General features: G+C 43.4%; 1 protein-coding gene across 6 annotated transcripts in view; it reads left to right on the top strand.

Moving 5' to 3' along the window:
* Positions 1-12377, top strand: part of LRRC7 (leucine rich repeat containing 7) — a 358746-nt gene that overhangs the window by 212569 nt on the left and 133800 nt on the right. For all 6 annotated transcript variants that reach the window (XM_043520844.1, XM_027825894.3, XM_043520845.1 and 3 more), the window contains exons 8-9: positions 1199-1262; positions 5487-5561. In XM_043520844.1, the coding sequence (XP_043376779.1) occupies positions 1199-1262; positions 5487-5561 (139 nt within the window). The remainder of the gene's footprint in view (positions 1-1198; positions 1263-5486; positions 5562-12377) is intronic.

Raw genomic sequence — 12377 nt, 5'->3', positions numbered from 1 at the left:
ACGTGATCTTCAGTTCAGACATTCACCTCGCACTATGTGATCGTCTCCCAGGCCAAGGATGATGCTGGGTTCCACAGGGCTGTACTCCGTCCCAAGAACTTGTGAACTCCTGCTCACCTCCAACAGATATAGCTTGGAATCACCTATTGTGGAATATGCATGAGCAATCACTCGAAGAAGGAAAGACAGTTACCTTTTCTGTAACTGGTGTTCTTCGAGATGTGTAGCTCATGGCTATTCCACACCCCACCCTCCTTCCCCTCTGTCGGAGTTGTCTGGCAAGAAGGAACTGAGGGTGTGGGGGAGTGCAGCGCCCCTTATACCGCGCCTGGCAGGGACCGCTCCAAGGGTTGTGGGGGGATACTCCCCCTACTGGTACTGCTAGGGGAAAAACTTCCGGCGAGCACGCACACCTATTGTGGAATAGACATGAGCAACACATCTCAAAAAACACCAGTTACGGAAAAGGTAACTGTCTTTTTCAGATTATCAATAAAATGTAAATGTACAATAACAGAGTAATCTTGTTATGTTATTACTGTATATTCCTTTTCTTTTCTCACTTCATTTCCTCCTATTGTTTGTTACATGTATGCAGGGCCAGAAATGCCCATGAGCAGAGGACTAGTCTCAGGACTGTGCATTACTTCAGGCTAGCATAAGCCCTCAAAATAGGGTTTAAGTGGGAATTAATTGTTACGTAGACTCTGTGCTGCGCCTCTGCACACGGATGAATTTCAATGTCATTATGTCATGTCTGAAATTAGACTGCAAACTCTTTGGGGCAAGGACCATGTGTTAGTACTTTTTCTGTAAAGCCCCTAATTCATTTTTGGGGGTGGTATAAATAAAAATTTTCATTAGAATTGTGAAAATATATATGACTTCATATTTTTTTTAAAATACTTGGGTCAAATTCATTCTTGGAGTGACTCAGGTTAAATCAGTAAAATTATAGAATGGTTCAATTTGCTTCCTTGTGGCTATCTTTGTATTAGAAGTAATATTTTTTGCTTCAGAAACTTAAGCAAATATGCCTTAAATCTGAAACAAATTGCATAGACTCTGCTCTTATATCCATGTAAATCTGATGTAATTCCATTGAAGCCCATGGCTTTATCTGGTATAACAGTGCAGAATTTGGCCCAAAATTTCAAGGTAAAATTTTCACCTTACATATTTTCCTTGTCTGTTACAGGTCAATGCACAAACTGACGCAGCTGGAGAGGCTTGACCTAGGCAATAATGAGTTCTCTGAGCTGGTAAGTAAAAAAGTTTTGGTAGAATGTGTGTGTGTTAGACCTTTTATACATGGAGAATTAAATTTTTAACTTAAAAGATGTTTTGGCACTGGGCACATTTATTAGTAAAATAATGAATTTGCCATGGCTCAGAGGATTGGTAATGGAATTACAGGACCTTTCAATTCCAGCAAGTTTTTTGAAATCAGGCCGAAGTTGGAAGTGAATCTCAATAACAACTAATAGATGTGGGAGGCCTACCAATATGTGAAATGAATTGGTGATTCCATCATAGTTACTTTTGAACAGGTGTTAGTATTTCCAAAGCTACCACCACATTTGGCAGTAAGTGGCATACTACTCTTACTAGCAGGGCTAAACTTTTCAAAAGCACTTATGTGACTTAGGAGCCTAAGTCCGATTGACTTTCACTGAGGCTCCTAAATGCCTAAGTCATTTTTGAAAATGAGACTTAGACACCGAAGTTACTTGGGTGCTTTAGAAAATTGTACTCAATCTCAATAAAGAGGCAAAGGACTGATTTAACATCATCTATACGTGTGTTTCTATTATGTCAGGGATGAGGCACTTTTGTGGGGCAATGTGAGGAAATTTAAACTGATCTTCTGTTGTGCTTATTCTGTGGATGATAATTGATGATTTCGCCGATAGGAGCTATTAATCCAGCACATTTATCAGGCACTAAATCCCTTCCTTCTATCAGTCTGGCTTAGGTATTTCTATAGCACCATCACACTAATACCTAAATTACAACTTTTGATAGTATGATGTATGTCTACCCTTATGTGTGTAAAGCAGCTAGCACACAATTGACATGATATAAATAATCATTAATATTTAACAGTAAACAATGTCAGCTTGGTCATCAGCAGTGGGCTTCTTAATAACATTGAATTCAATCAATTAAAACAATAAATTCTGAATGAGCTGATGAATAACAAATTATTTAGCGTTTTGTTTGGTGACATCAAGTACAAGAGAGGTTGAGGCCACTTTGTACCACTGCTGCCTCATCTTCCGTAAGGCTTTCAACTGCCAGAGATCTTTGTCATGGTCTAGGCCTTTGTAAAACAGCATGTTTGTATGTACTGATATTTTGGGGCAGATTCATCCCTTGTGTATGGAGTTATGCTGTTGATGAATTAGCCACAATAAGCCTATCTGTGAGAAAGCACAGAAGTCCAGGAATGATCTAACATTAAGCTGTAAGCTTTTTATTTGAAAAGTAAGATTTAATGTTCTTCAAAAACAATTTTGAAATTGCCAGTGATTAGGATATGTTGGCTCTTTCCAAAAAGTCCAAAGAGATACATGGAAATATTTCTTTATTTGGATAATGTGCAGCAAAATAGATGTCAGCATTATTGTCTGAAAGAGATGTACTTTATTTCAGAAATAAGAAATGGACCTATTAGGATGAAAATGGTGAAAAATTCTGGTTGAGTGAAAAATGTATGCACTTAATATAATGGGTAAATGTGAACTCAGGACCCTGTATCTGAAGTTCTCACAGTATACGAAAAATCCATTCGGTTGCAAGGGTATAATAGAACAGGATTTGACCCATTTCCTCTAATATAAATAATTTCTGAGAAACTGTATGTGAAGTAAAGATTGTCATTAATCATAAATCCAGGTAAATTCTTATTAGAGAAATCTAGTTATACGTCTGTATGTTTTGTTGCATGCACATATTGTTGGCAGTACAAACCATCCATTTCTAACTGGCATGCGTAATATGTTAAAACTAATTCTGAAGCGTTAGTGACATTACAGTTCACTACTATGGAAAGAGTGCTCTTTTGCATAATTATATAAATCACAGAACAGGAGGAGGTTTTAAAAGGAGAAAGTTTCTACTCAGATATAATATCATATATATATATATATATATATAATGATACATTATATATGTATATATCATATGTATATCATGTTAAAAAAACAACAACCCAGCTTCAGTGTGTACGTAAACTGAAGCCTGGTTGTTGTCACTGTTCATGACAACCTTTGTTGGAAGGGTACGGGACAAGGAACTGCCCTGACAGGACACATAATTTTCCACGCTAATGACAGCTGTGTGTATGTTAAGGCCACCACTATGCAAAACATACATTTTAATCTCGCCACTTCTGCAGGCAATAATATTATTTATTGGCCTGCAAATAAAATTCTACAATTAGCCCTTAGGTTTCAAATACCCTTTAATTGGACTGCCTTAGTACCTAACCGGTTCCAAAATTTGCTTTCATTCCTACCAAAGGTCCAAAAAATCTCTAAATTACAAAAAAAAAATTCATATGCTCCAAAACATATATCAAATTGAAAAATGTGCTTTTCATACAGCCTATAGAGTGTCTACTTTGTGTACTAAGTATAATGTATTGTGTTTTGTAACTAAGGCTATATAGCAACCCCATCACATTATTGCAATGGGAATGCTAATACTTTTATTGCTGTTGTTTAGCTTAAAATTATGTTATTGCTGTTGTAAAAAACGTAATACTATCAGCACCTTTTATGTGCATACTAACCATGCTTTGTCGTTGCATTCAACTAAAACCCAAAGGCTAAACCATTTAATCTAAAATCAAAAATACAAAATTTAATACAAATAAAATTTTAAAACTAAAAGTTGTACTAGAAGTACAAAAGTGGGGAGTGTGGAAGTAGAGGAAAGGATGAAGGGAATTTGAACGCAGATATCTTAAATTCTAGGAATAGAGCAAGAGGCAGGCTAACACTAGCTCTGATAACGCGAGACTTTAAAGCAGGGCCTGAGAAGCGAGTGGGAAAGAACTGTAAGAGATACTGTTTTTTGACCTTGTGTTAGGTAAGAATGGAACACAGACTATAGCAGGAACTGCTGAGAAAAGTAAGATAGAAGGAAGGTGTATGTATAAACAAGACATGGTTGTTGATCATTACTGTCTCTAACAAAGGTATAAATGTTTGCCCTAATTGTTTATCTAAGGGAGACCTGCCTGGAACGGGGGAACCCCTGTCCGGTATACTCTCCCCTTGCAAGTGCTAAAAAAAAATAAACTGTCTCTAATTTGTTGCAACCAGCCTAAGAGAGAAGACTCTGTTTTCTTCCACAAAGCAAACAGTGAGTTGAGGAACTGATTTTGGTTCTTGCTTAAGTATGGACAATAAAAGCCTGCCTAAAAAGAAGACTGCAGGGGTAGTAGTATGTCCTTGAAAGCTGGGAGAAGCCCTGCCTTTTGACACTGGCTAATAGGGGAGAATGGGGCTCTGAATGACAACTTCCATAAGGCAGTGCGCTGATAGGGCAATGCAGTAAAGCATTTCAGGTCAGTTCAACGAAACAAAATATTCCAATATCACAAACTGACCCAAAACAATTTTTTTTTTATTTTTCCTGATGGAAAATTTTTGCAAAAAGCAAAAATTTACTGCAGAAATGTACAAAAATCAATACTACAAAACGACAGATTTCCTATTTTAACAGTCTAGTTTTAAGTGTAATAAAAAAATTAAGCCAATGAAGTTAGTCAGTTTCACGAATGAAATGTTGCCCAATCTTACATTATGCAAGTATCTGAAGCCTGCTAATAAAGCTGTTTCTTGATTTTTTTTTCACAAGCAGTAATTTGACTAAAAAGCTGAAGTGTGCCTGAGACATATGATACTCAGAGAGAGGGTCTTGCTATCACTAAAGTCTTCTAGTCTTGAAAAAGTGGATTCTTAAAATCATTGCTGAGAACAAGGATTTGGGAGATATAGGTAATTCAGAAGTGCATTAGATGCTCCAGTAGCAGAGCAAAGTGTACACTGTTATGCTGCCCTCACTGTTAAGACTGTATATTATGTCAAAAGCAAAATTTAACATAAGCTCCAAACTAAGAACTAGTCTTTCAAGCCAACACATCTATCTTGAAGCTCCACAGTCCTGACTTCTGTTCTCTGTTTTATTCAGAAATTACATTTTGACAGCTGATAATATTCTAATTGCATTAAGATTTTCTAAGGCCTTTGCATCCATTTCTGCTAGAGAGCTTTCTGAGATTTCCTATACCATTTGATAAAGAACAATAATGTATGTAAATTAAAGAACTGTACTGCTTAATTAATTTTTATTTCTGAAAGCCTGATGTAGATGATTAATATATTTATAAAGAAGGAAGGAGGACAGGGAAACCATTTGGAAAAAAAATGCAGAATTAATGAGCGTGTTGATTACACAATTTATTTTTTCTCTAGCCTGAGGTTCTGGAACAAATACAAAACCTAAAGGAATTGTGGATGGACAATAATTCACTTCAGATACTGCCTGGGGTATGGACATTTATATTATGTAATTATTTTCTTGTAAGATATAATGAATAATTGTGTGTGTGTGTGTGTGTGTGTGTGTACACACACACAGAGGAATTATTTTCATTTAATAATAGATGGAGATCTCCGTCTTAGAATGTGGTGTGAAATAAAACAAGACATTTTAAACTTTGCATTATTGCACAATAATATTGAAATGAGGAAATATTGCTCTATAGTAGCATTGCATAATTCTGTTGAATCTTGTTTTAATATGTGGAAATGTCCACTTTATTTGTTTTTTTGGTCATACATTTGTAAATTGTCATTTTCTTAAACTGTATGGGTTTTTGAATGCTAGGGTAGTTATTGTGTTTTCCTGTCAGATGGAAGGAAAATGGATGTTGATACATCTGGGCTTAGTTAGGCTGAAAATAACTTCTATGACAGGTGGGCTATGGAAGCTTGGCGAGCATTGTGGGTTGCACTACCCCAGAGGCTGTTTGTTCGGGTGAAAATCCCCTCTCTTTAGTTACTACTGGAATACCTCAGTAGGCCTTCCATGCTGCCCCTTCTGAAGAAAAAAACCTCTTATTCCACCAAGCTCAATTGACATATTTAGTGGGCAGACACTTGTAAATGGTCTCATAGGAAATTACTGAGTATGCTCAGAGAGTCCTTCATACATCCTGATGCAGGAGAAGGCATATCCATGGCTTACATGTACAACCTGAAGCCTGAATCTCCTCATGATTCACTCTGTGCTTTGTTGTTGTGGACCAAAGACACTATATAGTGTAACATCTAGAGAAACAAATCCTGGATGCGCATTTCTAATTCAAACAATATACCCATTAAGCCAAATTCTGGCCCTATCTGTTTGTGCTCACAGTCAAAAACATCCTCACAGCACTAATCTACTCAGTGCCTGCAGATACCTCAGTCTCTTCTCAGAGAATGTCTTTCAGATGCAATCAGATGGTCTTTATATGGCCACCCCTTACACCTCCCCAAGAGTTAAGTCTGTAAAATCAGCCTCTCCACTCCAGCTGGGGCATGATGAATGCATGTGTTGCAGATGTTCAGTGAGAGGAGTGGAGTTTCATTCCAAATTGTTTCATCCAGGGATATTGAATGGTATGTGCAGGAAAGAGAATTTCAGCTGACAGCTCTAAAATGGAACTGAAAACAGGAATGGAAACAGGGACTTTGAGACTGTTTCCTCCTCTGTACCTCAGGCCAATCCATCTCTCTCATACTGCAACAGCTCTGAGAGATAAATGTTACTGAAGGCTCTAGAAACTTGAATGAGTCTGTTGTGGGGGCTGTGTGAGAGACAATGAGGAGTGATGATGGTGTTCCAGAGATGGGAAGCTACCCTCTGCCCCCCTGCTTTACTAGGCCCAACAATCCTAGGAACAGCTAGCCAGTTGCAAAGCTGTGTTACTTAGCAATAAGAATTTCCTGCTTGGACAGGAAACACTGGATGTGGTTTATTTAGGCCGCAACTTTATTCTTAAATGTCTGTGGGTATCTGGCAGATAAAAGTGTACAGTGCAGGTAATTCTATAATTATTTCACTATATCCCCAGGTGGCTTCTGTCAGCCCTCCCCCTTACCCAGGCAACCTGCTGCTGGGACCTCACCATCCCCCCCACTTTGTATGAAGGTTAAGGGAGTGCTGCTCCAGATAAAAGATGGCTTTTCCTGCCCGGGTATGGACCTATATAGTCTCCCCTCTCTTGTGGTCACCTGGGGGTTGGGTCAGCGTCCCTACACTAACCTGGTCTGTAGCTCTCTAGCCCGTAAAGGGCGCACACTTTTTCCAACAAGCAAGACAATAGCCACCACTGCTTAATGTACAGGGAGGTCATTTCTGCTAACAGGACTCTACTAGGAAGCTAATTAACCTTACTGTTTAGACTAGGTTCTAAGTCAAAACCAAATTGGTAGCTATGAGATCAAATACACTCTGTATACATTTTTAGAAACATTCAGTAGAAACCTACCAGTTTATCTCGAGATAAATTATGTCCAAACTTGCTGAGCTATTCTTCTATTTTTACCAAATAATGCATTTCACATACTTAGGAATGTGAGAATTGCCATACCAGATTAGACCAATGGCCTACGTAGTCCTTATCCTGTTTCTGACAGTGGCCAGTACTGGGTGTTTCAGAGTAAAATGTAAAATCCCTATTAATGAACAACTATCCAATAAGATGCAGTCCTAGTTCAGAGCTCTCTGCACCTTTTCCTTGGTCTTTCCAAGTGCTCCTCCTTCAGCAATCAACCTTTTACCTATGCCTGGGAGGAATCCCGCAGTTTTCCCACTCTTAGACCACGGCCAGGACTACTGTACCCTGTGTGCCACCTGTAATTCCTCAGCAAGCCTGACTGCATCTGGTACCTGAAAGTCTTCCCTAAAGGAGCTGTGACCCATGGTGAATAGAGTGACCCAAAACTATTGTTTAATGTCAACAGTAGGGACAAAGCATAACAAGAGAAAAGGGTTGTTTTTTAACACAATAAAAGATTTAAACACATCTCTGTCTTACTTTTAGGCTTACGCAGGCATAGCTAATCTCAAGCATAGCTAATCACAGACACCCTGAGGAGTGGGCTTCAGACTGCTCCCCAGCAGTTTCTGCCTCACTCTTTGCCTGTTCTTCAGGGGCTGCCCCTTTATGTACCCCAGAGTTTTGTTTCACATTTTCCCACCTGGATTCCCCCTCCTGTAGCTCAGCATGGTCCGAGGTAAAACTTAAAAAATGAGTGACACATACATTCTCCTTTCTTCTTATGTGGCATCTCCGTTACTGGAGGTTTGCAACCATAGTAGACATTCTGTACAATCCTCTGCTAATCTCTTTATGGACAAATAATCCTTTTGATCCACCTAGGATTCCACATTGTCCACCCAAGATCTTCTTTTTCTTCTTCAAGTTCTTGCTCATGTCGATTCCATTCTAGGTGTGCATGTGCCCACATGCGGGGCTGTCGGAGATTTTTGCCTTAGTGGTATCCGTAGGGCCAGCTGTGGCGCCCCCTTGAGTGCTGCGCTCATGCATCGGTATATTAGGCACCGCCGGCCCTATGCCCTCTCAGTTCCTTCTTACTGCCCATTGTAGTTAGTTGGAGCTCCTTTCCTTGCGTATCAAGGGCTAGCAGTTTCGTCTCTTCTGACTTCGAACCTTAGGGCCTCGTAAATAGTTGTTTATAGTAGTTAGTGTTAAGTAGATGTTAAGTGTGGTTAGGAGTTAGAAGTTAAAGTCCCAGAAGAGACTTTGCTCCAGGCGGGGCATGCCCCGGTCTCTGAGATTTAAGCCCTGCGTGGACTGTAACAGGCCTATGCCTGTAAGTGACCCCTACAGCAGCTGCCTCAAGTGCTTGGGGGAAATCACATGTGAAGGACAAGTGTTGTATTTGTAAAAATTTCTGACCCAGGACTCAGAAAGAGCGGGATATTCATTTGCGGGCTCTCCTCATGGAGGCTGCCATTTGTCCAGCTTCCGAGCCATCCCACCAAGACTTGCCTAGTATGTTGGCCTCGGTGCACAGCACCCTTGTCGCCGGTGCCCAGAAGGAAAACGAAGAAGCACTGCTTCCCGGCACCGAACAAGAAAGGCCATGGGGCATCAGGCAAAAGACCTAGTTCAGGCCTCCCTGCCACTCTGGACGCACATGGACATGCCTCCACGGTTGGGGCCCTTAGTTGCTTAAAGGATCCACCACCGACTCCCGGGACTGGTAGGGACCCAAACTTCTAGCGGCATCGATGCCTTCCCAAGCTCCCCTGGTTCTGAGAGAGCAGAGGCCTCCGCCCTCATGTGCTACAGGAAACAGCAAAGGCTCCCTATGAGGGCAAGCCAGCTGCTAAGACCCCTTAGGGGACAGTGGAGCACCACCGATCCCCCGAGAGAAGGCAGTGCTCTCCATCTTCGTGCTGCAGATTTCCGACGTCGCAGCCCAGATCCTCTGGGGCTTACCCTCAGTCACCAGCATTGCGATTGCAGTCCCCACCATCTTGACGCGGATCGCCAAGGAGGAAGTGCCAGTCTCCGTACTACCAGCTCCATTCACCCTCCCATCAGTCGTCGTCTTGGTGCAGATCTCGGTCCCCTGCCCCATGGGAGCACTCCCCGTTGTGATTCCAGTCCGCCCTGCCACTGGTCCCCTCGATACCAGCCCTGATCCTCCCACTGCAAACACTGGTCTCCAGCATCGACGCTCAGCAGGCAGTCACAGGGGTTGATGGTCCTGCCATGGTCACTGGAAGAGGATTCGGCTGGTACGGAAGGGCAGTTCAGCCCCTTGCCAAGACTCCATTAGTGTGATTGGGCACCTGAGGATGCACCAACATCCACAGCGCTGCCTTGGCAGCACGGCCAGTACAGTGGCCGTATTGGAGTGCATGGGCATGCCGGTGATGACGATGTCCCCTTTGCATTGCTCATCTGCTGCCACCTCAGAGCAATAGCTGGCGTTACCGGCGGCACCGGGTTCGATGCATGAGACCCACTCAGAGGTTGGGGTAGAGGAGATAGTGTCCACCCCAAAACTCCCCCACTGGAGTTGATGCCTCCCCCGGCAGTACAGTCATTTGTCATCATCCCCAGACGAGGCACTCACGGGACCCTCCTGGGCTAGCCCGCCTGACGATTTTAAAGAACACCAGGCCCTGCTTCGGTAGGTGGCCAAGAACTTGGGCCTAGAGGTGGAGGAGATGGCCGAGCAGGCGGACACCTTGTTCAATGTCCTCTCAGCCACTACCCTGGTATGTGTTGCACTACCAATGCATGACAGGGTCCTGAAAATTGCCAAGGCCCTCTGGCAAACCCCGTTGTCCATCCCTCCCACCTCCAAAAGGGCCAAAAAGAAGTACTTCATCCCGACCAAGGTGTTTGAGAACCTTTATACCCACCCACCTCTGGGCTTGCTGGTTGTCTCTGCGGCCAACAAAAAGGACAAGCAGGGGCACACTAGTTCAACTCCCAAAAACAAAGAGGCCAAAAGACTGGTCCTTTTGGGGAGAAAAATTTATTCAACAGCCAGCCTGCAATTCTGGGTGGCAAACCATCAGGCCCTCTTGGGCAGGTACAATTTTATCTTATGTGACTCCCTTTGTAAGTTCAAGGAGTCCCTCCCTCAGGGTCTGGCCCAGGAATTCAGCACCCTTGTGGAGGAGGGCACCACGGTGACTAGGTGCTCCCTCCAGATCACGTGGGACTCGGCAGCTAGGGTGGTCGCGTTGGTAGTGGTCATGAGCTTCAGACCACCAGCCTGTCCCAAGAGATGCAGATGCAGACCTCTATGCAGGACCCCCTATTCAATGGGAATGCTCTCTTTTTGGAGCAGACTGATGTGAGGCTGCATGGGTTAAAGGACTTGGACCACCCTTCGCTTGCTTGGCATGTATATGCTGCAGTCTGAATGGAAGCACCTAGAATGGAATGGACATGAGCAACATATCTCGAAGACCAACAGTTAAGAATGGTAGGTAACTGTTTTTTCTGCCTTGTTCTTCTTATATCAATTGTCTCTTCCAGTGCCCATAAACATGGCTTGCACTGAATCTCTTAAAAGGTGCCCTGAACTCAAATCTTTCTTTTCATAGTTTTCATTCATCTGGCAAGCATATGCTGAGTTCCTATTATCTCCAATACTTCTTTGTTGGTTACTTGGTCTATCCATGATACTTTCAGAATTCTTCTCTAATACCATAATTCGAAGGATTGTAATTTCTTTTTTTCAGTTGTTTGAATGTCCATGTTTCATATCTGTATTTTAATAATGACCAAACATAGTTCCTTCTTGCCACCAGTGAAGGTGCGTTGGAACTACTCTGCTCCAGCTTTGCTGTATCTCGTCCCCAGAACTGTTTGTTCGTTCAGTGTTGGTACCCGTAGTTAGTTAGCTGTTTAGTTAGTTCAGTTAGTCAGAGAGCCTGGGCCGGGGCATGCCCTGCGCCCCGGGTTTTAGGTCATGCGGCACTTGTAGGCCATCTATGCCAAGGAGTGACCAGCATGCAGACTGTCTGCACTGTTTGGGAGAAACCCATATCAGCAATCATTGCAAAATTTGCAAGTCGTTTAAGCCTCGGACCAAGAGAGAGAGGGACATTAGGCCCAGGCCATTCTCATGGAGTCGGCGCTGACCCCGACTCCAACACACCTCTCCGAGTCGGCACCGGGCATTGTGATGTCAGTGCGCCGCGACATTCTGGTGCCATCGACCAGTCGGCACCGCTCCCTGTCCTCAGGGCACGCCAAGAAGGCCAGAAAGATGCCTTCTTCGCAGCTGCACCAAAGGAAACCCAGCCCAGAGGCTAGACCCATGTCGGGCAGTTCTCGATCCCCACCAGCCTCCAGGCCTCGGACTCACTTAGAGCAGAGTAGCCCGGCCTCTTTGGAGCAGACCTCCCTAGAAGTCCGGATGCCATCCACGCCGGAGGCCCTGAAGGAGGCCCGGGACGTTATGTCCATGCCGGTACCAGAAGCACCGCCGATGTTGGCCCCACGCTTCAGGGGCAAGCCACCGCTGGGATCTCCACAGTCACCCGCAGCTTGGTACCGGTCTCGGTCCAGGGAACATTCTCAATGCCGTTCGCCGCCCAGCAACCGTTCAGGGAAAAGTCCACATGGATCACCCTTGACTCCCACCAGATTGTCTGGTTGGGTTCCGTCAAACCGAGACTCTCGGCACTGCTCCACCTCAAGGAGCAAATACTGACGGGACCGAGGCAGGCGTCGCCAAAGGTCCTTGTCTTGGAGGGGTTATTGCAGCCGGTCATGGCATGGACGTCGACGACGTTCCCGCTCGGAATCCTGCTCCAAG

The sequence above is a fragment of the Chelonia mydas genome, chromosome 8 (genome assembly GCF_015237465.2).
Source record: "Chelonia mydas isolate rCheMyd1 chromosome 8, rCheMyd1.pri.v2, whole genome shotgun sequence".
Taxonomy (NCBI): domain Eukaryota; kingdom Metazoa; phylum Chordata; order Testudines; family Cheloniidae; genus Chelonia; species Chelonia mydas.
Note: the sequence above shows the minus strand (reverse complement) of the source record. Positions and strands in the feature narration are given on the sequence as shown.